Source organism: Abramis brama, assembly GCF_963993115.1.
Source record: "Abramis brama genome assembly, chromosome: 2".
Lineage (NCBI taxonomy): Eukaryota > Metazoa > Chordata > Actinopteri > Cypriniformes > Leuciscidae > Abramis > Abramis brama.
This window is the reverse complement of record NC_139964.1, coordinates 45,913,866-45,941,622: the sequence shown is the minus strand read 5'-3', so window position 1 is coordinate 45,941,622 and position 27,757 is coordinate 45,913,866. Positions and strand designations below refer to the sequence as shown.

General features: G+C 38.7%; 1 protein-coding gene across 1 annotated transcript in view; it reads left to right on the top strand.

Annotated features, from left to right (window-relative positions):
• The first annotated feature begins 538 nt into the window (after positions 1-538).
• lonrf2 (LON peptidase N-terminal domain and ring finger 2) overlaps positions 539-27,757 on the top strand; it is a 195,351-nt gene continuing 168,132 nt past the window's right edge. The window contains exon 1 of the mRNA XM_084107169.1: positions 539-1,662. Within this exon, the coding sequence (XP_083963295.1) occupies positions 924-1,662 (739 nt within the window). The 5' untranslated portion in view covers positions 539-923. The remainder of the gene's footprint in view (positions 1,663-27,757) is intronic.

Sequence of the window (27,757 nt, the reverse complement as noted above, 5' to 3'; positions counted from 1 at the left end):
ATATACTCATTTAAGTGTGGTAAATTTTGTATTTTTATTAACAGTTTTTGTGTGTAAATTAACCTGTAGGCCTATGCCAAAACTGATGTATATTTGTTTAGAATACATAATGTGTTTAACAAATGAGTAATATGTTAGATAAAGCTTGGATATGTTCATAAAAGGTACAGCCAATGCATCAAGCTGCATAAATCTACAAATTTGGTAAACAAGGTTTAGTCATTGTTATTACACTTAATGTAGGCTATTAAATGGCATCTTACATAAAGTAAACAATTATATAAAACTTTGGATTAATGTTGAATATTCATGTTCAAGCTAGTCACACGAGCCAATAATTTATGAATGTCCTCAAACCTTTACGGTTTTTGAATGTCTTTCACATGCCATCGAATCAAAATATCATAACATTATCAAAAAGCCTTTTTTTAAGTATGAAATTATCTCCTATTTTCTATATACCTGCCCCTTTTAGGTTATACAACCGTCTGAATCATTATATAAGTGCGCTATATAACACCAATGGGGCCTCAATCCTGACGTCACGTGCTTCTTACGTGAATGAGAGCGAGACAGGCGGTCGGTGTCATACTTTCCCGTATTAGTGCGAACCAAATGTAACATCGCAACTGTCTCCGTTTGTTAAAACAAGTTATTAATATTTACAGTTTCCAGTAGCTCGTATAAGACATGGACATCCCCTAGAATGATCCGAACAAAAGAGTCCCGGAGAAGGACCGTTTCAAAAGGTATTCCGATCGAAAGAGTTCTCGAGGATTACACAGAGTGCCGTTGCCGGAGACATCGGGTCTTACATAAAACGAATGGGTCATTTTAAACGTCGGTCATGAAAATGCTTATACGTTGTTATTTTTTACCGCTTTCCTAAATAATAATTAGCGTTTCGTGTGGAGTAGCAGGAAATGGATTCTGGGATTCAAAATCACACCGAACATTATGTGCACGACCTCTCTAACCCGACCGCACCGGGTTTGTGTGCGGAAATGCTCGGGGTGGCAGACGAAGCGTGTTGGGCTGGAGACTTCGATCTGGCCGCGGAGATCTATTCCTCTCAGCTAGCCGAGCTGGAGCACACCGACCGTGGTCTCTGTCTGCGGAAAGCTGATGCCCTGGCCCGTGGGGGACGCATAGCCGATGCGTTGGACTCGTACTGCATCGCTGCAAACCTTCAGGCACTGAGACCTAATGAACTGAAGGTTTTAGTTGAAGTTATAGCGCATACGATACGCACGAAAGATCAGTGTGACATTAAGACAATAAGCGTGGGTTCTAACTCCGAAAACAGATGTTTTGAGAGTGACGAGTTAGAGGAAGAGCAGAACTTAGATTTGTTTTCGTGTCGCCTTTGCAAGTGCTTGTTAACGGAGCCGACGTCTTTGGTGTGTGGACACACTTTCTGTAAGCGCTGTCTGGAAGATAACTTGACAAAAGAGTGCAGAAGCTGTCGTTTAAAAACGAACAAAACACCAAGAGACTTAAATGTGGACGGACTCAGAGTAAATGTTATTGTCAGTGGCTTGATTGACAAATGGTTCAATTCGGAAAGCAAAGCGAGACGATACTGGTTGGAGGGGGAATGTCTTTGGAAAAAACAAGACTTATCCAACGCCATAGTGAAGTTCAACAAGGCGATGGAACTAGGTAAGAGACCAATAATAAGTTGTATTCTTATGTATACGGCCTTTCACCCAATTTATTGCAGCGAGTATTTTATAAAGAACTGACCTACTTTCCGAGAGACTGATGAAACAGCCACAGGGGGCGACATTGTGCATCTCGCTCTCAAAAATGTTTTGTATCAACGTGACTAATATAATTAACATATATTGAATTGGGGTTCATTGAGCTGTCAGGATGATAAAATGTAGGTACATTGATGTCTTGTTGATCACAATTACCAAACAACAACCATTATCTTTGGTTTTGTTGCATGTTATCAGCCCAACCCAAAGTCTTCCAAACAGTACTCTCTGTCTAAACAATGCACAATAATGATTGTGATATAATGATATTACTGAATTAATGCAGACATTTTGTTTACAAATTTATTTTGTTCAGGTTGCTGTTAGGCTCTTGTTTTAGCTCAAGTCTGGGTTTCTCAAAAGTAGGTCATTGCATTAGACCTGCTAATTATTTTAAGTGTGAGAAATACATGCTGTCTCATTTTGAAGGCTGTTCCCTCCGGGGGTCTCATTTGACAGCCACATCTCATTTCAGAAAAGCAACAATTACATTTCAAAATAAGAAAGAAATTACAGTAATTGTGCTTCAAGAGGAATAATAGTCTTGGTTGCTTTTCTAAAATGAGACGGTGACATATACAGCTGAAAAATGCGACCTGAAGGTGCAGCCTTCGAAATGAGACCCTACAATAAGACAGCTACCAAACAGTGAAACCACTGGAAAGCAAAGACATTGTTAAAGGTTAAATGTTTTGTCCAACAGATTAGCCAGACATTGATTAAGCTAATTTGTATAACAGAAATTTCATGTCTAAAGTCATTATGTCAAATGGAAAAGATGATGTCCTATTAGATATAAAAAATATTTTATTTAAAGTTTTTTTCCCCCCCTTTCAGGCATTATTAGAATGTTGTTTCCTACCCTGGAAGGTTACATGATGGTGTAAAAGAAATACAATTATGGCAATTAAGTAGGTCAGTTCAAATGTATCCTAACTAGGGGTGTAACGGTACACAAAAATCACGGTTCGGTACGTACCTCGGTTTTAAAGTCACGGTTCGGTTTATTTTCGGTACAGTAAGGGAAAGAAATGCAAACATTAAACTGCAGGTTGTTTATTACTATAATTTTTTTTTACAAGTTGTTTACACTTTTTTAAACACTTTTTAATAAAATAGATATAAAATAAAAAAAGAATAAGAAATAAAATACTGCTGCAAAGTTCTCCACTAAATAAAATACTCTCAGTCTCAAACCAATATCACATAATAAAATATAATGAAAAATATAAATAAATAACTATGATTACAGTGCAGGAACAGAAAATAGCCCTATATTAAAATAATATTAAACAAATATATTAATGTATTATTATTTTTCAATAATCAATTTAAGATTTTTTTTTCACTTTTTTAATAATTATCAAAATAAAATATAGTCCAAAGCTATTATTACCAGAGCATGTGATCAGAGCAGGTCATTTTACCATTGTTGCCAGCATGACTATACCAGCTGCTCAGCAAACAGAAGTCTAGTTACTACTGAGAAATGTCACCTTATTTGAGCGGACTTTGCTTTTCCAGTGCGTGATCGGTACATGATTGAAGTGTTTGGGCCGTTAACGACAGAGCAGAACGCGCAGCGCAAACAGGGACTCGAACATTGAGCAGAGAGCGCAGCGGGTCGTCGACACACACACACACACACACACACACCACGGAACGGAGAGTGCGGCGGCGCACACGAAGCGGAAAAGCTTTTTTTCGCCCTGCAGTCTATTTCATTGGTTTAGGTTACAGTGACGACGGGTAAAACACTGGTAAAACCAGAGAATGTCTAATAGGAAAAAACATTAGAATCAGCTGCAGGGCGGGATTTGCGCTGAACGCGGAGACTTCCGCCACTTAATATGTTCGTGTGGAAACACGAAAATGTACCTATGTTCCGCACACAAAATATTGCATTCAGTCATTCGGTACACACGTGCACCGAACCGAAAGCCCTGTACCGAAACGGTTCGGTACGAATACACGTACCGTTACAGCCCTAATCCTAACACATTTTGATTTTACAAGATAGACAGAGCCAAAATGTTTGCACTTGATGAGGATGCGTTAATTCCATGGATCACGCTTAACCTAATTTTGCCTGTCTAGAGCCTGTATTCCAAGCTCTATGCTGGGTAATTTAGACAGACCATTAGCAGGTCACTCACAGAGACAAGGCGTAAAAGCAGAAAGCTGAGTTTTGTTTCTCATAGTGAGCCTCACTTCTATGTTTGTGAATTAGAGTTTTGGCAGAATTTCTTCTGGTCTCTCACATGGTGGCAGTGTAGGCGGTTTGTGTGCTGTATGTTTTCTTCTCACAATATGCTGCTCGGGCAGTTTGAAAGTAAACACGAATGCTGCCTGCTTTCCCAGTGCTGACTCAGTGTCTGTCATATGAGAAACGTAGAGTTCCACCTTGAGTCACACATTGTAAATGCTGAGAAACGAATTTGTCTGAATAATTTTCTCACTGCTAAACAAGTCATGTAACCTTTATTTATATAGGGCTTTTTACAATACCGATTGTTTCAAAGCAGCTTTACAGAGATAACAGGAAAATAATGCAACAAAGTTTGTTTCTAGAAGAAAATAGCGTTGTCAGTCCAGCTTAAGTTCAGTGATGGTTCGTTTTTGTTGTAAAAAAGTTATTAATTTAGTTCATTTATATATATATAGCCGCTCTAGAGAAAACCGTGATGTCATTGTTAGTGGTCGACCGATATAGTTTTTTTTTGATGCCGATATCTTAGAGAGCAGGGTGGCCGATGGCCGATATAAAGCCTATATATATATATATATATATATATATATATATATATATATATATATATATATATATATAATATATATTAGGGTTGTGCACGAATATCCGAATTTTCGAATATTCGATGTGTAATTATTATTCGAAAAATAAAATACTATTCGAATTTTACTACGTTGCTTTGCTGGCGTTAATGCAGTGAATCCATGATAAATCCCAATCACCAACTCGCAGTTATAATTAAATGCACTGGGTGGCGCTGTGGAGCATGTTTAACAAGTGGATGGTATTTGATCACATTAGTGTTGGGCGATATGCTCCATTTTCATATCGTCCTATCGTCAGCCTGTGAGATCGGCGATACACGATATTATCGTGAGGGTGGCGGGGCTTACTTATTTGATTATTAACTTGCTTATTTACTCGTTAATTTGCTTGTTTTATTAGTTCGTTTTATATATGAGAATTGTTTTCCATTTTGCTAGCAAAGGTGGAGTGTTTATTAATAGGTTAAATCAGGTTATTTCCAGGTATAGTGAGGTAAAAAAAGATCCTAATCATTCTTGTATCTGACTTAGAGTATTTCAACATGTCAGCGGGAAATTTACAGACACACATTATCCTCTCATGCCGTTACAGATGCAGCATTTTGACTGTACTTCTGCACGAGATGGGAACACGTTTTAATAATTTCTTAGGTCAAGAAAGAGTCGGAGTTTGTGATGTCCTCCTACCAGTGCTCTCTCTGTCTGTATGCATTTCACATATCGCACTTCAATAAGCCCAAAGAACGCGGGTTGTGTTTTAAATGCCGGGAGAAATCAAAGGCAAAAATCTAAAAGTCGATCGGTTTATACTTAAACTTATGACTTGACTCCGATAAAGGAAAAAGGGTTAATGTGTTTACATGACATGCATTGTCAGTTTATTCAGCATACTCCAGTTAATAACGTGCATGTAAATACGCTCATTCCCTGAAAGTGAAAGCAGAAACAGACTGAGCTTTCGCTGCATTAACTGCGCGTTCTCTCAGAGACGACGGTGGATATAACGGTATAGCAACTATCTTAATTTACTGGCTTAATATTTCTCTTGTGGACTTACATTATTGACAGTGAAACAATTATTAGAATATTACTTGTTAAACAAGTGTTTGAAGTTGCTTTTGATTTTCACAGACGGCAGAGTTGTGCTGCGTTCGTGAACTAAAGACTGTTATTAGGCCTATATAATTTTATTAGGGGCCAAGCACCGAAGGTGCGGAGGCACCTATTGTATCTGTTCCCGTTCTTATTATTAGGGGCCAAGCACCGAAGGTGCGGAGGCACCTATTGTATTTGTTCCGGTTCTTATTATTAGGGGCCAAGCACCGAAGGTGCGGAGGCACCTATTGTATCTGTTCCCGTTATTATTCTTCCGACTGGGAGTCTATGGCAGCCCATAGAACCGATTGCGGGAAAGTTGTTTTGGTTTGACATTCTGATAGAGGACAGTCCCAACATTAAATACACCAATTTTGGTGTTTCCAAGTCATTCCCTCTAGTGCCACCACCTGTCCAAAGTTTCACTAATATTTTTCTAATAACTTTTGAACCGTAAGGCCAATCAACAATATTTGTATTGAATATTGAATTTTCCTAAAAAGCTACTTTTTCGAACTCGTCCTAGGCGGTTTGTCCGATTTGCACGAAAATTGAACCAGATCATCTACAGACCATGCTGACAAAAAGTTATGGAATTCAAGTTGATTAACCGTTAACCGTTTTCGATAAACCACAAACAAATTTTACGTAGCGCTTGCAAAAACAGACGTAAGGCTGTATCTCCGCAACGCTTTATCGGATTCAGACCAAACTTGGTACATGTCATCCCAAGCATGACCTGAGGCTACATGCTGCGTTTCGGCGCAGCGCCACCTACTGGTCCGGAGATATGAAAAATGGCTATTTTTGCTTATAACTTCTGAACAGTTTGTCCAAAAAAATTTGTCCATAAGTCGACTGATATCCAATTTTACCATATCGGCCATTTTGACTGTCGGCCATTTTGAATTTTGTGCTAAAATGCTGTATTTTAAGAACGCATGAACGGATTGTTACGAAACTTGGTATGGGTCATCAGCACAATGTCCTGAAGAAGCGTGAGAAGTTTCGAAACAGCGCCACCTAGTGGTGAATTTTTTTCCCCAAATGCTTATAACTTTGGGTGTGGTCGACTTATTTTCACGAGACTCATCTAAGTAGACTCCTGAATCCTTGCCGAGTCCTACGATACCAAACATGCTAGGTTTTGCCTTACGGTTTGTGTAGCGTTGTAATTTAGCGCTTAAAAAACATTTGGCTATATCTTCGAAACCGCTTGTCCGATCGAGACGAAACCACCGTCAGAAGTTTGGAAACATAGGTCGATAGCTATACACCAATGCCCAAATGCGAAAATATTGATAGTAAGGGGTAGTAAAATTCAATCAAAGTCATGTGTCAGTCATTTTTTACGTGTTTTTTCATATAAATGTCTATAACTCTGAAGTGAATTGAGATATTTTCACCAAAATTGACACACATATGTATGGGCTCACTCTGAGGACACATAAAAAAATTGTGTGACTGAGCCTCTTGGTGGCGCTATAATAGAACAAAACATGGAATTCCCATTGACTTCAATACAGTTTTGTGAAATAAAATGCTATACTAAACAAATGCATTGGTGTAATATTACGAAACTCAGAATGTGCCATCAGCACCATCCCCTGAAGGTACTCAAAATATTTAGAGACAGCGCCACCTAGTGGTCAAAAGTTATAACAACATTTCCAAAACTGCTAATAACTTTTGAATACATCGGCCTATGTAAATGCCACTGGTCTTAATAGATTTCTTGGGTCAAGCCGAGAACATAGATACCAAGTTTTCCTTATTTGGCCGAACTTCCTGTCCGCCATCTTGATTTTCATTCAAAACCTACTTTTTCGAACTCCTCCTAGACCGTTTATCCGATTTTCACCAAAATCTAATCGTATCATCTCCAGACTGTGCTGACTAAAAGTTATGGATTTCGTGTCAATAGACGAAACCGTTTTTGTATAGCGCAGCAGCAAAGTTTAGGCATGATGCCAAAATGACTTTTCCAGCTTTATCTCTGCAATGCCTTGACATATTGACACCAAACTTTGTATGTCATTATCACCTTACTCTGACCACATCACATTAATTTCAGAACAGTAATACTTATTGGCCAAATGTGATATACCATAAATCATTAGTAGTGACTATTTATAATTTTCTGCCATTTTGCCTAAAATCATCTTATGACTTTGATTGTTGCAGTTGGTCTGTTTCTATTTACAATGTTTGTTTAACTCCTAATTTTGCCACTACTGTGAATTTCGATGTAACTTTAGAAATTTTGGTCTGATTGATTTCAAAATTGGCAGGCAGTGTCTTTGTCTGCATTGCCATCAAATTACATGTACTTTGAGAAACATGGTTGCTATATGTCAATTACATTTCAGCACCTATTAGACAGGGATAATAAAATCTGAATGAAACCGTCATACTGTGTAGCATATATTGTCTATTATGCAAAAAGTGAGCCTGCATGACAGTAAATAGACAATAATGAACAAATATAAACTATGCTTACTGTAGTGCCTACCTTGCAGACTTGCTCTTCAAGTGGAGCCCATTGACGAATTATTTTATTCTAAATATCTAGGTTTTTTCAGTATGCATCAATGCCAAATAAAGGTGTAATATATATATATATATATATATATATATTATACTATACTCTCCTTTCATAAAAACTGCCAGTAGGTAGTAGAATTTTTTAACGAGCAAGTCATTGAATCTTTCAATCAAATAGCTTATATTCAATAAAACCACCATTCTTGTTCAAGTGATAATACTTATCTTATTTTATTAATATAAAAATGAGTAAGTCATTACATGCCCCCATAAATTGATATATTTAGCCAAAACAAAATAAGTATTTTATAGAAAATTTATATTATTTTGAAAAGAAGACTAAAATGTTATATTAATTTTAAATCGACAGCAATATATTTGTGTCAACTTGAAAAATATTAATATTGAAAATATGTGTTTTATTTTATTGATAAAGTTTTAACATTTTCAGCATTTGACAGATTCTATGTAAAACAATGTTGTCACCTTAGTTATACAAATTAGTTAGATCAATACATTTATTTCCATTTAAATTGATGTTAACTAATTTAAAATAACAAACATTGGGCTTAAAAGTTTCCTTATACTGGGGCTCACTCTAGTGGCAAACATTAATATCACAGCCTCTGTATTTCAGTTGAAATGGCTGATATAGGCTACATTAGGGATATAATTCACCTTTAGTGCTTTTAACGTTCATTATATTACTTATGGCACCAAGACAACAGAAAAACACTACTTACATTTGTATTTTATACAGGATAATTTTTTTTAAGGAAGCCATATGACCCAGTATGCATCCCTGCGGTTTACTAGCCTATTGATTGTTCATATAAAGATTGTTACGTCTACATTACAGAAGTCCATGTACTTTTTGATCATTTCCTGTTTGGAATGGAATAACGAGAATTGAAAAGCAGCTCGTTTATTCGTTTTTCGTTTGTGGTTTACAAATCGGTTTATGGGTTCGATATTTCATTTGCACACGTGTGCGGCACTGAAATGCCCCCTTCATCTGATTGGTCAAACTGCTCCGCCTTCAGTAGGCTACGAGCTTTTCTTTATGTCAGGCAGAATAAGAGTCAGTAGGAGTGCGCAATGACAAATGCACTTTAATAAAATAATGTCTGGAACCACCACTCACTGTTAACTACGGACAATATTTGAAGCAGAAATATTTTGCTGGTCACGTAATTCATGCTGCTGCGACTTGCAGGCGACCCCAATGTGAACCACAGTATGACAGATTATTTTAGCATGATATTTCCCATTGATAAATACAGTGCAAATAGTTCCGTATCTTTGGATAAAAGGGAAGTGTAAATAAAAATCAATAATAGGCTGAACTGTACCATGATAATATGTCCGTAACATTTACCACTCTCGTCTTTTATTTGCATCAAAAGGTAGGCGTGTGTGACATATGTAGGCTATAAATAATTTAGAAAATTGAATAGAAATAAAGTTTATGTTTATGAATGTAAGCATGTGTAGCCTACTCAGTTCACACGAAAATAAAGAGACAGAAAAGAGAGAAGCTAGAATCAGTGAACGTACATTAACACTGACAAAATGTTCAGGTTTGGGATTAATTAAAATCATGTTGGTTGAATAGCACGGCATACCTTTAAAAGGTATTAGTTTTATTATAAAACTAATATAATTTTATTACATACTGAATTGGTCGATGTTTCTCTGAGTTTTATTTATTATGTTGGCTTAAGAAAGTGTGCTTTATGCTTCCCCAAACTCAGCTCAGACCTTCAGACTGGTCTGACTCGCTTATATCTTTTCTAACTGTTCAGAATTACTTTCCCAAAAAAATCCATTGACTTGCGTTATCTGAGTAATGAAGGCCGTAATACTTAATGCTGTCCACTAGAGGGGGCAACAGGATAATAAGTGTTTTCTACCCTCTTTCCCTGTTTGCATCAGTTTAAATGACAAATAAATGCATGAATTGCATTTATAAATAGGCCATATCACTCTCTAGTTTATTTTAAGATATTGGTATTCACACTAGTTTTTGCATTGTTTCAGTTCTGTTTAGGCTATTGTAGTTTGTAATGCTTATGTTAATAAATGTATATAGGCCTAACACATTTAAACTTCTATCTATCTATCTATCTATCTATCTATCTATCTATCTATCTATCTATCTATCTATCTATCTATCTATCTATCTATCTATCTATCTATCCATCTATCCATCTATCTATCTATGTCTATCTGTCTGTCTTGTCTGTCTGTCTGAGCTTCCTTTGTGAAAAATAGCAGAGCATGTTTTTTTAAACTATTATTTAAAACAGTGGACTGCTATATTTCACAAAGGAAGCCCATTTGTGCTTGTTGATTTAGTCACTTTTGACTGTAAAAGAAATTTGATTGGATATCATATTATGGCATTTTGCCCATTAGAAATACATATTTGGTTTTAATGTTATAAGGTTTAGGAGATATAAATGAATGGCAATGCATGCTTTAAACAGTTTAATATATATCCTCACTTTAACTGATGTTCTAAATTAATGTGAGCTTTCATTATAGCACAGGCACATAGATAGTCACTGGTTTCACGGATGCAAACGAAACATTCAAGATCACAAAAAAGTTCACAGGCAAAACCAACCTTTTCATAAATTATAATAAAAAATAATGAAAGAATTATTTGTATATATTGACAATAAGTAGCATTGCTGTATTTAATTAATTAAATCAATTTAATACTGAAAATCCATACATTTGTATTATCAATCCAAATGAGTATAAATGCATAGAAATAACAACGAATTCACCAAACACAGGTGTGCATAATGGGCAACCCATGAAACAAATGAGAACACACTAGAAACATAGGCACCTCAGAAAAACATAACATAAGTTTAAACATAAGAATGAACTCAGAAACTATTGATATTTATTTTTTAAATCAAAATACGAGTCCTAGAACAGAAACAGAACATCACAATACATGCACTTCCAAAAGGCAGCTCTTCATGCCTAAATACAACATCACAGCAGCAGCAGTATGGTGGTGGGGAGACAGGGACGTGCGGTCAGGGTAGGCAGGGTAGGCAGTGCCTCACCAAAGGAAATGTTGACATTACATTTATTAATTCCAAGAACTTTATTAATTCACCACATTATGATTTATTTTATTCCAAATATTAATTTTTGTAACAAAAATTCTCAGGAATACACATATAATATACTCATTTTGCCATTGTTTGCTCCTAAAACCATTGTTTCATGCAGGAGGCAGAGGTTAGCAGTGCCTCTTTGGTCCATAGAACGTAGTTTACGTAGGTTTGCGCATGCGCAGTCAGTTCTCATGCTGTCTTGAATTATCAACATTGAGGCAGAGACCGAGCTTGCTTCATGTCACGTGATCCACTCACTCTCACTCAATCCGCGCTTCCCGATCTAGCGGCGCCTAGCGTTGGCTGTCAACAGGCCCGGGGTGGGTAATCGGGAGAATTCCCGGTGGGCCGCTTCACTTTTGGGCCGGTCGAGGTTTTTTTTCCCCACATTTGTCACGTTAGTTACATTAGGTTACACACGTTCCGCATTCTGACACCGCAGCGCGCAGCCTCTGCATAGGTTGTACCATGTGAGGGAGTTCTCCCCTCCCCTCCTATAGAGTTGGTTGGGTCCATAGCCCGTCTTTTCCAAAACGTTTTCTCAGGTAATTACCGCGGCACCGCCGGCGCCTACCGATAGCTGGGCCGGCTCGGTAGCTATGCGTCAGGGAGGATGGATGGGAGGAAGAGGCCAGGAGGTATGGAAGCTTGTTTCCGCCACAGAATAAAACATTTTAAAAGATAATTGCGACTTTTTATCTCGCAATTCTGTCATTATTTCTCAGAATTGCATGAAATAAAGTCGCAATTGCGTGTTATAAAGTCAGAATTGCGTGAAATAAAGTCGCAATTGCATGTTATAAAGTCAGAATTGCAAGATATAAAGTCAGAATTGTGTGAAATAAAGTCGCAATTGCTTCTTATAAAGTCTAAGTGAGTTATTATTTAACCTTTACATTATTTGTTGAACCATGGCATTAATACAAACTACACAATAGTGACTAGGCTGCTTGTCGGTTCGCTGACACCGCGCCGCCTCCCTCTTACTGTGTCCCGCACAAAACATTTGTTTTGTTGTATAAGTCATAAGATAGATGTGTCCATTAATTTGATTATTAGATTTGATTGTGCATTAGCCTCACATATGAATGACTTTGCTGTATGCAGGCAGCGATGTGATGATGCCTGATATGAACTTGGGTTGCTACATTAACTGAATGAATATATGCCACATTGATAGGTCACAGCCTACCCATGACAAGATTTCACCGCACGTTACTGTGGGGAGAAGATACTAAGGTGGAGAAGACCCGAGGAAGACACCACATAACTAGTGGAAGAAGAGCCCATGGGTGTGCAGTGGAGGAAAGACTAATGCAAAATCAATTAAGCTTGCCATGGCAGAAATGGCATAGTGGGATGCCTTGATGGAGGCGCAGGAATAGAGGCTCATGGTGGAGGTGGTGCAGACCTGTATAGATCAGATGGAAGACCAAGGTGAAGTCAGGATCATAAAATTGGTCTTGTTAGATTCAGGGCGACATGCCGAGTCGACTGATATCCAATTTTACCATATCGGCCATTTTGACTGTCGGCCATTTTGAATTTTGTGCTAAAATGCTGTATTTTAAGAACGCATGAACGGATTGTTACGAAACTTGGTATGGGTCATCAGCACAATGTCCTGAAGAAGCCTGAGAAGTTTCGAAACAGCGCCACCTAGTGGTGAATTTTTTTTTCCAAATGCTTATAACTTTGGGTGTGGTCGACTTATTTTCACGAAACTCATCTCTTTAGACTCCTGAATCCTTGCCGAGTCCAACGATACCAAACATGCTAGGTTTTGCCTTACGGTTTGTGTAGCGTTGTGATTTAGCGCTTAAAAAACATTTGGCTATATCTTCAAAACCGCTTGTCCGATCGAGACGAAACCACCGTCAGAAGTTTGAAAACATAGGTCGATAGCTATATGCCAATGCCCAAATGCGAAAATATTGATGTTTAGGGATAGTAAATTCCAATCAAAGTCATGTGTCAGTAATTTTTTACGTGTTTTTTCATATAAATGTCTATAACTCCGAAGCGAATTGAGATATTTTCACCAAAATCAAAACACATATGTATGGGCTCACTCTGAGGACACATAAAAAAAATGGTGGGACTGAGCCTCTTGGTGGCGCTATAATAGTACAAAACATGAAATTCCCATTGACTTCAATACAGTTTTGTGAAATAAAATGCTATACTAAACAAATGCATTGGTGTAATATTACAAAACTCAGAATGTGCCATCTGCACCATCCCCTGAAGGTACCCAAAATATTTAGAAACAGCGCCACCTAGTGGTCAAAAGTTATAACAAAATTTACAAAACTGATAATAACTTTTGAATAAATTGGCTTATTGTAATGCAACTGGTCTTAATAGATTCCTTGGGTCAAACCGAGAACATAGATACCAAGTTTACCTTATTTGGCCGAACTTCCTGTCCGCCATCTTGATTTTCATTCAAAACCTACTTTTTCGAACTCCTCCTAGATCGTTTGTCCGATTTTCACCAAAATCGAATCGTATCATCTCCAGACCGTGCCGACTAAAAGTTATGGATTTCATGTCAATTGACGAAACCGTTCTCGTATACCGCAGCAGCAAAGTTGAGGCATGATGCCAAAAGGACTATTCAGGCTTTATCTCTGCAATGCCTTGACATATTGACACCAAACTTTGTATGTGTCATTGTCACTTCACTCTGACATCACATCAGTTTTGTAACTGCACCACCTATTGGTCGAAAGTGATAATCAATTAAATCATATTTTTAATTACTGTTTCTATGATTTTTTAGCCATTTCGCCTAAAATCCTCTCTAAATGTCTTTAATTGCTCATTGTTGCAGTTGGTCTGACACCTTCAGCCATGTTGGCATATCCTGTCATCTGCTTGCGCTTGGCCCCGATAATTGCTGCTTGCAGCTATATTTATTATTAGGGGCCAAGCACCGAAGGTGCGGAGGCACCTATTGTATCTGTTCCCGTTCTTATTAGGGGCCAAGCACCGAAGGTGCGGAGGCACCTATTGTTTTCGTTCGCGTTCTTATTATTATTAGGGGCCAAGCACCGAAGGTGCGTAGGCACCTATTGTATCTGTTCCCGTTCTTATTATTATTATTCTTCATTTTTCCGACTGGGAGTCTATGGCAGCCCATAGAACCGCTTGCGGGAAAGTTATAAAATTTGGCACACTGATAGAGGAGAGTCTGATCTATCAGCATAGCAAATTTGGAGTCTCCAATTCATTCTCTCTAGCGCCACCAGCTGTCCAAAGTTGCACTCATGTTTATGCTAATAACTTTTGAACCACAAGGGCTAGAAACAAAATTCTTTTTTCCTCTGATGCCTTGGCTCAAGAAGATTCGATTGCACCCTATGACGTCATTTTCCGTCATGAAAATTTTTCCGCCATTTTGAATTTTCCGAAAAAACAACTTTTTCGAACTCCTCCTAGGCCGTTACTCCGATTTTCACGAAAATTGAACCAGATCATCTCCAGACCATGCCGACAAAAAGTTATGGAATTCATGTTGATTCTCTAAACCGTTTTCGATAAAACCACGAACAAATTTTACGTAGTCTTGCGAAAACAGACATAAGGCTGTATCTCCGCAACGCTTTATCCGATTCAGACCAAACTTGGTACATGTCATCACAAGCATGACCTGAGGCTACGTGCTGCGTTTCGGCACAGCACCACCTACTGGTCCGGAGATATGAAAAATGTCTGTTTTTGCTTATAACTTCTGATTGCTTTGTCCAAAAATCATAAACATGGTCTCGTTAGATCCAGGACGTCATGCTGAGTCGACCGATATCCAATTTTCCCAGATCAGCCATTTTGGCTGTCGGCCATTTTGAATTATGTGCTAAAATGCTGTATTTTATGAACGCATGAACGTATCATTACGAAACTCAGTATGGGTAATCAGCACGATGCCCTGAAGGAGCATGAGAAGTTTCGAACCAGCGCCACCTAGTGGTCAAAAGTTATAACAAAATTTACAAAAAGGCTAATAACTTTTGAATTAATCTGGCTATTGAAATGCCACTGGTCTTAATAGATTCCTTGGGTTACGCCGAGAACATAGATACCAAGCTTTCCTTATTTGGCCTAACTTCCTGTCCACCATCTTGATTTTCCTTCAAAACGTACTTTTTCGAACTCCTCCTAGACCGTTTTTCTGATTTTCACCAAAATCGAATCATATCATCTCCAGACTGTGCCGACTAAAAGTTATGGATTTCGTGTCGATAGACGAAACCGTTTTCGTATAGCGCAGCAGCAAAGTTGAGGCATGATGCTAATAGCACTATTCAGGCTTTATCTCTGCAATGCCTTAACATATTGACACCAAACTTTGTATGTGTCATTGTCACTTCACTCTGACCACATCACATCAGTTTTGTAACTGCTCCACCTATTGGTCGAAAGTGATAATCCATTAAATCATATTCTGGATTACTTTTTATATGATTTTTCAGCCATTTCGCCTAAAATCCTCTCTAAATGTCTTTAATTGCTCATTGTTGCAGTTGGTCTGACACCTTCAGCCATGTTGGCATATCCTGTCATCTGCTTGCGCTTGGCCCCGATAATTGCTGCTTGCAGCTATATTTATTATTATTATTATTCTTCCTTCTTCCGACTGGGAGTCTATGGCAGCCCATAGAACCGATCGCGGGAAAGTTGTAATGGTTTGACATTCTAATAGAGGACAGTCCCAACATTAAATACACCAATTTTGGTGTGTCTAAGTCATTCCCTCTAGCGCCACCAACTGTCCAAAGTTTCACTCATGTTTATGCTAATAACTTTTGAACCACAAGGGCTAGAAACAAAATTATTTTTTCCTCTGATTCCTGAGCTCATGGCGATTCGAGGGCACCATATGACGTCATTTTCCGTCATAATAATTTTTCCGCCATTTCGAATTTTCCGAAAAAGCTACTTTTTCGAACTCCTCCTAGGCCGTTTCTCCAATTTCCACGAAAATTGAATCAGATCATCTTCAGACCATGCTGACAAAAAGTTATGGAATTCGTGTTGATTCGTCAAACCGTTCTCGAATACCGCGCAAACAAATTTTATGTAGCGCTTGCAAAAATAGACACAAGCCAGTATCTCCTCAACACTTTATCATATTCAGACCAAACTTGGTACATGTCATCACAAGCATGACCTGAGGCTACATGCTGCGTTTCGGCGCAGCGCCACCTACTGGTCCGGAGATATGAAAAATGGCTGTTTTTGCTTATAACTTCTGAATGGTTTGTCCAAAAATCATAAAAGTGGTCTCGTTAGATTCAGGGCAGCATGCTGAGTCGACTGATATCCAATTTTCCCCGATCAGCCATTTTGGCTGTCGGCCATTTTGAATTATGTGCTAAAATGCTGTATTTTAGGAATGCATGAACGTATCGTTATGAAACTCGGTATGGGTCATCAGTACAAGGCCCTGAAGGTACTCAAAAGATTACAAGACAGCGCCACCTTTTGGTCAAAAGTTATAATTAAATTCCCAAAAATGCTAATAACTGTTTACTACGTACGCTTACGCTTGTGGGAATGTTATGAAATTTGGCACACTGACAGAGGAGAGTCTGATCTATCAGCATAGCAAATTTGGAGTCTCCAACTCATTCCCTCTAGCGCCACCAACTGTCCAAAGTTGCACTCATGTTTATGCTAATAACTTTTGAACCACAAGGGTTAGAAACAAAATTCTTTTTTCCTCTTATTCCTTAGCTCAAGACGATTCGATTGCATCCTATGACGTCATTTTCCGTCATGGAAAGTTTTCCGCCATTTTGAATTTTCCGAAAAACCTACTTTTTCGAACTCCTCCTAGACCGTTTGTCCGATTTTCACCAAAATCGAATCGTATCATCTCCAGACTGTGCCGACTAAAAGTTATGGATTTCGTGTCGATAGACGAAACCGTTTTCGTATAGCGCAGCAGCAAAGTTGAGGCATGATGCCAAAAGCACTATTCAGGCTTTATCTCTGAAATCCCTTGAAATATTGACACCAAACTTTGTATATGTCATTGTCACTTCACTCTGACCACATCACATCAGTTTTGTAACTGCTCCACCTATTGGTCGAAAGTGATAATCCATTAAATCATATTCTGAATTACTTTTTATATGATTTTTCAGCCATTTCGCCTAAAATCCTCTCTAAATGTCTTTAATTGCTCATTGTTGCAGTTGGTCTGACACCTTCAGCCATGTTGGCATATCCTGTCATCTGCTTGCGCTTGGCCCCGATAATTGCTGCTTGCAGCTATATTTATTAGGGGCCAAGCACCGAAGGTGCGGAGGCACCTATTGTATCTGTTCCCGTTCTTATTAGGGGCCAAGCACCGAAGGTGCGGAGGCACCTATTGTATCTGTTCCCGTTCTTATTATTCTTCTTCTTCTTCTTCTTCTTCTTCCGCTCTTGGAGTCTATGGCAGCCCATAGAACCGATTGCGGGAAAGTTGTTTTGGTTTGACATTCTGATAGAGGACAGTCCCAACATTAAATACACCAATTTTGGTGTTTCTAAGTCATTCCCTGTAGCGCCACCACCTGTCCAAAGTTTCACTTTTACTTTGCTAATAACTTTTGAACCGTAAGGCCAATCAACAAAATTCTTTTTCCCTCTGATTCCTGAGCTCATGGCGATTCGATTGCACCCTATGACGTCATTTTCCGTCATAAAAATATGGCCGCCATCTTGAATGTTCAAAAAAAGCTACTTTTTCGAACTCGTCCTAGACGGTTTGTCCGATTTGCACGAAAATTGAACCAGATCATCTTCAGGTAGTGCTGACAAAAAGTTATGGAATTCAAATTGATTCGTCAAACCGTTTTCGATAAACGCACGAATACATTTTACATAGTGCTAGCAAAATCAGTCGTAAGGCCGTATCTCCGCAACGGTTTATCGTATTCAGACCAAACTTGGTACTTGTACTCACAAGCATGACCTGAGGCTACATGCTGTGTTTCGGCGCAGCGCCACCTACTGGTCCGGAGATATGAAAAATGGCTATTTTTGCTTATAACTTCTGAACAGTTTGTCCAAAAATCATAAAATTGGTCTCGTTAGATTCAGGGCAACATGCCGAGTTGACTGATATCCAATTTTACCATATCGGTCATTTTGGCTGTCGGCCATTTTGAATTTTGTGCTAAAATTCTGTATTTTATGAACGCATGAACGGATTGTTACGAAACGTGGTATGGGTCATCAGCACAATGCCCTGAATGAGCCTGAGAAGTTTCGAAACAGCGCCACCTAGTGGTGAATTTTTTTTTTCAAACGCTTATAACTTTGGGTGTGGTCGACTTATTTTCACGAGACTAGTCTAATTAGTCTCCTGAAACCTTGCCGAGTCCTACGATACCAAACATGCTAGGTTTCGCCTTACGGTTTGTGTAGCGTTGTGATTTAGCGCTTAAAAAACATTTGGCTATATCTTCGAAACCGATTGTCCGATCGAGACGAAACCTCCGTCAGAAGTTTGGAAACATAGGTCGATAGCTATATGCCAATGCCCAAATGTGAAAATATTGATGTTTAGGGGTAGTAAAATTCAAACAAAGTCATGTGTCAGTCATTTTTTACATGTTTTTTCATATAAATGTCTATAACTCTAAAGCGAATTGAGATATTTTCACCAAAACTGACACACATATGCATGGGCTCACTCTGAGGACACGTAAAAAAAATTGTGGGACTTAGCCTCTTGGTGGCGCTATAACAGAACAAAACATTAAATTCCCATTGACTTCAATACAGTTTTGTGAAATAAAATGCTATTTTCATTCACAATCTACTTTTTCGAACTCCTCCCACACCGTTTGTCCGATTTTCACCAAAATCGAATCATATCATCTCCAGACTGTGCCGACTAAAAGCTATGGATTTCGTGTCGATTGACGAAACCGTTTTCGTATAGCGCAGCAGCAAAGTTGAGGCATGATGCTAAAAGCATTATTCAGGCTTTATCTCTGCAATGCCTTGTCATATTGACACCAAACTTTGTATGTGTCATTGTCACTTCACTCTGACCACATCACATCAGTTTTGTAACTGCGCCACCTATTGGTCAAAAGTGATAGTCCATTAAATCATATTTTTAATTATTGTTTCTATGATTTTTCAGGCATTTTGCCTAAAATCCTCTTTAAATGTCTTTAATTGCTCATCGCTGCAGTTGGTCTGACACTTTCAGACATGTTGGCATGTCTTGTCGTCTTATTCTGCTTGGCCCCGGTAATGGCTGCTTGCAGCTATATTTAGGGGCCAAGCACCGAAGGTGCGGAGGCACCTATTGTATCCGTTCGGTTTCTTATTATTATTATTATTATTATTATTATTAGGGGCCAAGCACCGAAGGTGCGGAGGCACCTATTGTATCTGTTCCGTTTCTTATTAGGGGCCAAGCACCGAAGGTGCGTAGGCACCTATTGTATCTGTTCCCGTTCCTATTATTATTATTATTCTTCATTTTTCCGACTGGGAGTCTATGGCAGCCCATAGAACCGCTTGCGGGAAAGTTATCAAATTTGGCACACTGATAGAGGAGAGTCTGACCTATCAGCATAGCAAATTTGGAGTCTCCAATTCATTCCCTCTAGCGCCACCAGCTGTCCAAAGTTGCACTCATGTTTATGCTAATAACTTTTGAACCACAAGGGCTAGAAACAAAATTCTTTTTTCCTCTTATTCCTTGGCTCAGGACGATTCGACTGCACCCTATGACGTCATTTTCCGTCATGGAAATTTTTCCACCATTTTGAATTTTCCGAAAAACATACTTTTTCAAACTCCTCCTAGACCGTTACTCCGATTTTCACGAAAATTGAACCAGATCATCTCCAGACCATGCCGACAAAAAGTTATGGAATTCGTGTTGATTCGTCAAACTGTTCTCGAATACCGCGCAAACAAATTTTACGTAGCGCTAACGAAAACAGACACAAGCTTGTATCTCCTCAACACTTTATCATATTCAGACCAAACTTGGTCCATATCATCACAAGCATGACTTGAGGCTACTTGCTGCGTTTCGCCATAGTGCCACCTACTGGTCTGGAGATATGAAAAATGGCTGTTTTTGCTTATAACTTCTGAATGGATTGCCCAAAAATCATAAACGTGGTCTCGTTAGATTCAGGACGTCATGCTGAGTCGACTGATATCCAATTTTCCCAGATCAGCCATTTTGGCTGTCGGCCATTTTGAATTATGTGCTAAAATGCTGTATTTTAGGAATGCATGAACGTATCGTTACGAAACTCGGTATGGGTCATCAGCACGATGTCCTGAAGGAGTCTGAGAAGTTTCGAAACAGTGCCATCTAGTGGTGAATTTTTTTCCCCAAATGCTTCCAAATGCTTATAACTTTGGGTGTGGTCAACTTATTTTCACAAGACTCATCTCTTTAGACTCCTGAATCGTTGCCGAGTCCAACGATACCAAACATGTTAGGTTTCGCCTTATGGTTTGTGTAGCGTTGTGATTTAGCGCTTAAAAAACATTTGGCTATATCTTTGAAACCGCTTGTCCGATCGAGACGAAACCACCGTCAGAAGTTTGGAAACATAGGTCGATAGCTATACGCCAATGCCCAAATGTGAAAATATTGATGTTTAGGGGTAGTAAATTCCAATCAAAGTCATGTGTCAGTCATTTTTTACGTGTTTTTTCATATAAATGTCTATAACTCCGAAGCGAATTGAGATATTTTCACCAAAATTGACACACATATGTATGGGCTCACTCTGAGGACACGTAAAAAAAATTGTGGGACTGAGCCTCTTGGTGGCGCTATAATTGAACAAAATATGAAATTCCCATTGACTTCAATACAGTTTTGTGAAATAAAATGCTATACTAAACAAATGCATTGGTGTAATATTACGAAACTCAGATTGTGTCATCAGCACCATCCCCTGAAGGCAACCAAAATATTTCAAGACAGCGCCACCTAGTGGTCAAAAGTTATAACAAAATTTCCAAAAAGGCTAATAACTTTTGAATAAATCTGGCTATTGAAATGCCACGGGTCTTAATAGATTCCTTGGGTCAAGCCGAGAACATAGATACCAAGTTTTCCTTATTTGGCCAAACTTCCTGTCCGCCATCTTGATTTTCATTCAAAACCTACTTTTTCGAACTCCTCCTAGACCGTTTGTCCGATTTTCACCAAAATCGAATCGTATCATCTCCAGACTGTGCCGACAAAAAGTTATGGATTTCGTGTCGATTGATGAAACCGTTTTCGTATAGCACAGCAGCAAAGTTGAGGCATGATGCCAAAATGACTATTCAGGCTTTATATCTGCAATGCCTCGACATATTGACACAAAACTTTGTATGTGTCACTGTCTCCTTACTCTGACCACACCACATCAATTTCGTAACAGCGCCACCTTTTGGTCAAAAGTGACAATCCATTAAATCATATTTTGAATCACTTTTTACATGATTTTTCAGCCATTTCGCCTAAAATCCTCTTTAAATGTCTTTAATTGCTCATTGTTGCAGTTGGTCTGACACTTTCAGACATGTTGGCATGTCTTGTCGTCTTATTCTGCTTGGCCCCGGTAATTGCTGCTTGCAGCTATATTTATTATTAGGGGCCAAGCACCGAAGGTGCGGAGGCACCTATTGTATCTGTTCCCGTTCTTATTATTATTAGGGGCCAAGCACCGAAGGTGCGGAGGCACCTATTGTATCTGTTCCCGTTCTTATTATTATTCTTCTTCTTCTTCTTCTTCCGCCATGGGAGTCTATGGCAGCCCATAGAACCGATTGCGGGAAAGTTGTTTTGGTTTGACATTCTGATAGAGGACAGTCCCAACATTAAATACACCAATTTTTGTGTTTCTAAGTCATTCCCTCTAGCGCCACCACCTGTCCAAAGTTTCACTTTTATTTTGCTAATAACTTTTGAACCGTAAGGCCAATCAACAAAATTCTTTTTTCCTCTGATTCCTGAGCTCATGCAGATTCGATTGCACCCTATGACGTCATTTTCCGTCATATAAATATGGCCGCCATTTTGAATTTTCTGAAAAAGCTACTTTTTCGAACTCGTCCTAGACGGTTTGTCCGATTTGCACGAAAATTGAACCAGATCATCTTCAGGCAGTGCTGACCAAAAGTTATGGAATTCAAATTGATTCGTCAAACCGTTTTCGATAAACACACGAATACATTTTAAGTAGCCCTAGCAAAAAGAGTCGTAAGGCCGTATCTCCGCAACGGTTTATCGTATTCAGACCAAACTTGGTACATGTACTCACAAGCATGACCTGAGGCTACATGCTGCGTTTCGGCGCAGCGCCACCTACTGGTCCGGAGATATGAAAAATGGCTATTTTTGCTTATAACTTCTGAACAGTTTGTCCAAAAATCATAAAATTGGTCTCGATAGATTCAGGGCAACATGCCGAGTCGACTGATATCCAATTTTGCCATATCGGCCATTTTGACTGTCGGCCATTTTGAATTTTGTGCTAAAATGCTATATTTTAAGAACGCACAAACGGATTGTTACGAAACTTGGTATGGGTCATCAACACGATGTCCTGAAGGAGTGTGAGAAGTTTCGAAACAGCGCCACCTAGTGGTAATTTTTTTTTTTTAAATGCTTATAACTTTGGGTGTGATCGACTTATTTTCACGAAACTCATCTTTTTAGACTCCTGAATCGTTGCCGAGTCCTACGATACCAAACATGCTAGGTTTTGCCTTACGGTTTGTGTAGCGTTGTGATTTAGCGCTTAAAAAACATTTGGCTATATCTTTGAAACCGCTAGTCCGATCGAGACGAAACCACCGTCAGAAGTTTGGAAACATAGGTCGATAGCTATACGCCAATGCCCAAATGCGAAAATATTGATGTTTAGGGGTACTAATTTCCAATCAAAGTCATGTGTCAGTCATTTTTTTCATGTTTATTCATATAAATGTCTATAACTCCGAAGCGAATTGAGATATTTTCACCAAAATTGACACACATATGTATGGGCTCACTCTGAGGACACGTAAAAAAAATTGTGGGACTGAGCCTCTTGGTGGCGCTATAATTGAACAAAATATGAAATTCCCATTGACTTCAATACAGTTTTGTGAAATAAAATGCTATACTAAACAAATGCATTGGTGTAATATTACGAAACTCAGATTGTGTCATCAGCACCATCCCCTGAAGGCAACCAAAATATTTCAAGACAGCGCCACCTAGTGGTCAAAAGTTATAACAAAATTTCCAAAAAGGCTAATAACTTTTGAATAAATCTGGCTATTGAAATGGCACGGGTCTTAATAGATTCCTTGGGTCAAGCCGAGAACATAGATACCAAGTTTTCCTTATTTGGCCAAACTTCCTGTCCGCCATCTTGATTTTCATTCAAAACCTACTTTTTCGAACTCCTCCTAGACCGTTTGTCCGATTTTCACCAAAATCGAATCGTATCATCTCCAGACTGTGCCGACAAAAAGTTATGGATTTCGTGTCGATTGATGAAACCGTTTTCGTATAGCACAGCAGCAAAGTTGAGGCATGATGCCAAAATGACTATTCAGGCTTTATATCTGCAATGCCTCGACATATTGACACAAAACTTTGTATGTGTCACTGTCTCCTTACTCTGACCACACCACATCAATTTCGTAACAGCGCCACCTTTTGGTCAAAAGTGACAATCCATTAAATCATATTTTGAATCACTTTTTACATGATTTTTCAGCCATTTCGCCTAAAATCCTCTTTAAATGTCTTTAATTGCTCATTGTTGCAGTTGGTCTGACACTTTCAGACATGTTGGCATGTCTTGTCGTCTTATTCTGCTTGGCCCCGGTAATTGCTGCTTGCAGCTATATTTATTATTCTTCCTTCTTCCGACTGGGAGTCTATGGCAGCCCATAGAACCGATTGCGGGAAAGTTGTTTTGGTTTGACATTCTGATAGAGGACAGTCCCAACATTAAATACACCAATTTTGGTGTTTCTAAGTCATTCCCTCTAGCGCCACCACCTGTCCAAAGTTTCACTTTTACTTTGCTAATAACTTTTGAACCGTAAGGCCAATCAACAAAATTATTTTTTCCTCTGATTCCTGAGCTCATGGCGATTCGACTGCACCCTATGACGTCATTTTCCGTCATAAAAATATGGCCGCCATCTTGAATTTTCAAAAAAAGCTACTTTTTCGAACTCGTCCTAGACGGTTTGTCCGATTTGCACGAAAATTGAACCAGATCATCTTCAGGTAGTGCTGACAAAAAGTTATGGAATTCAAATTGATTCGTCAAACCGTTTTCGATAAACGCACGAATACATTTTACGTAGCGCTAGCAAAAACAGTCGTAAGGCCGTATCTCCGCAACGGTTTATCGTATTCAGACCAAACTTGGTACTTGTACTCACAAGCATGACCTGAGGCTACATGCTGTGTTTCGGCGCAGCGCCACCTACTGGTCCGGAGATATGAAAAATGGCTATTTTTGCTTATAACTTCTGAACAGTTTGTCCAAAAATCATACAATTGGTCTCGTTAGATTCAGGGCAACATGCCGAGTCGACTGATATCCAATTTGACCATATCGGTCATTTTGGCTGTCGGCCATTTTGAGTTTTGTGCTAAAATTCTGTATTTTATGAACGCATGAACGGATTGTTACGAAACGTGGTATGGGTCATCAGCACAATGCCCTGAATGAGCCTGAGAAGTTTCGAAACAGCGCCACCTAGTGGTGAATTTTTTTTTTCAAATGCTTATAACTTTGGGTGTGGTCGACTTATTTTCACGAAACTCATCTTTTTAGACTCCTGAATCGTTGCCGAGTCCTACGATACCAAACATGCTAGGTTTTGCCTTACGGTTTGTGTAGCGTTGTGATTTAGCGCTTAAAAAACATTTGGCTATATCTTTGAAACTGCTAGTCCGATCGAGACGAAACCACCGTCAGAAGTTTGGAAACATAGGTCGATAGCTATATGCCAATGCCCAAATGCGAAAATATTGATGTTTAGGGGTACTAATTTCCAATCAAAGTCATGTGTCAGTCATTTTTTTCGTGTTTTTTCATATAAATGTCTATAACTCCGAAGCGAATTGAGATATTTTCACCAAAATTGACACACATATGTATGGGCTCACTCTGAGGACACGTAAAAAAAATTGTGGGACTGAGCCTCTTGGTGGCGCTATAATTGAACAAAATATGAAATTCCCATTGACTTCAATACAGTTTTGTGAAATAAAATGCTATACTAAACAAATGCATTGGTGTAATATTACGAAACTCAGATTGTGTCATCAGCACCATCCCCTGAAGGCAACCAAAATATTTCAAGACAGCGCCACCTAGTGGTCAAAAGTTATAACAAAATTTCCAAAAAGGCTAATAACTTTTGAATAATTCTGGCTATTGAAATGCCACGGGTCTTAATAGATTCCTTGGGTCAAGCCGAGAACATAGATACCAAGTTTTCCTTATTTGGCCAAACTTCCTGTCCGCCATCTTGATTTTCATTCAAAACCTACTTTTTCGAACTCCTCCTAGACCGTTTGCCCGATTTTCACCAAAATCGAATCGTATCATCTCCAGACTGTGCCGACAAAAAGTTATGGATTTCGTGTCGATTGATGAAACCGTTTTCGTATAGCACAGCAGCAAAGTTGAGGCATGATGCCAAAATGACTATTCAGGCTTTATATCTGCAATGCCTCGACATATTGACACAAAACTTTGTATGTGTCACTGTCTCCTTACTCTGACCACACCACATCAATTTCGTAACAGCGCCACCTTTTGGTCAAAAGTGACAATCCATTAAATCATATTTTGAATCACTTTTTACATGATTTTTCAGCCATTTCGCCTAAAATCCTCTTTAAATGTCTTTAATTGCTCATTGTTGCAGTTGGTCTGACACTTTCAGACATGTTGGCATGTCTTGTCGTCTTATTCTGCTTGGCCCCGGTAATTGCTGCTTGCAGCTATATTTATTATTATTATTATTATTATTATTATTATCATTCATATTTTGTAATTTTATTGTTTTTAGTGTTATTAGTGTCATTAAATGTTTTGTTAATGTGCTATGGAAACAAAATATTGACGAACAACGATGCCGTCTTCATGGCTCTGTATAAGAATGATGCGTCTGTTAAAACAAGCACTCTTGACAATTTGTGAATGGATCTCATACGTGCGTCTGTGAAGTCGCAAGTGTGGTTATGTGGTGATGTCGTTATGAATTTAGGCAAGGCAAATTAATTGTAGTTCCTAATTAATTTAATAACAATACTAGCTTCATAATAATAATAATGATTTAATACATTAATGGGAAAACGAGCTAATTATCGTATTGATATCGTCAAAGGCATCTGCCAGCAGCGATATCTCTGACTATTGTCGATACACGATAGGCTACTATCGTCTATCGGCACAACCCTAGATCACATAATGTCGTTGTCTGCCTCGCGAAGTTTGGAATTACTTAGATGAAAATTATATTACAAAATGGAAGTACTTTTAATCAAATTAATTAATGAAACTGAGTTATCATAATATCACCACCACAATGAAAAATCACATGAAATCCAAACAGCAGTCGACTGAGGAAAGACAGCTGTCCATCACTGCATTAACGACTGCAGGTAAACTCAGCTGTAGCGCGAGTGATCAGATATATCTTCTGATAGCAAAATGATTTTGAGACATATACTTCCTTTAAGTTTCGTTAAGGGAGACAGGTTATAGAACAGAAAACTCATAGTGCTTTTAGAAACTTTGCTTAGCAAACCGTTATCTTTGTGTCTCTGCAACGTCTGTCAGCGCAACGCGTTTTCTCACTCGAGCAAGTGGATATTATTTGTTTTTCTCAACATGAACGTGAACCAATATAAACACGATAACCATATGCTGACTCGAGTGCATACGATCTGTACGATAACTGCGCAGTCTGCTTTATAGAGCTCGGGCGTAGACGTTATGGAATGGTGCATTGTGGGTAACGGCGGCCATTTTAGAGGCAACGCAAAAGCCGGTTTGGAATAAGGTAATAGCGTAGCCGGCCGGTCTCCACCGGCACCGAGAAAGAAAGAAAAAGAATTATGGACCGTGACAAAAAAAAAAGTTGGCTATACCGTATACTGACTAACTTAATAATGAAGCCAAACAATGCTACTTAAAAAAAAATGAGATTATAGGTGGAATCGATCCCTATGAACAAAGTATGGAGTAATAATTATGAAAGTTTACCAAGCCTCAGTTTCCCTGATATTTTCTCCTACCTGGTCTGTGGAGTGAGCGCTTACACCTCCGATCCAGGGCCAGATTAACAATTTTCTGTGCCCTGGGCAACTACATTCAAGCCCCCCCCCCAAGACGCTGACTCGCGATCTTCGCTGTA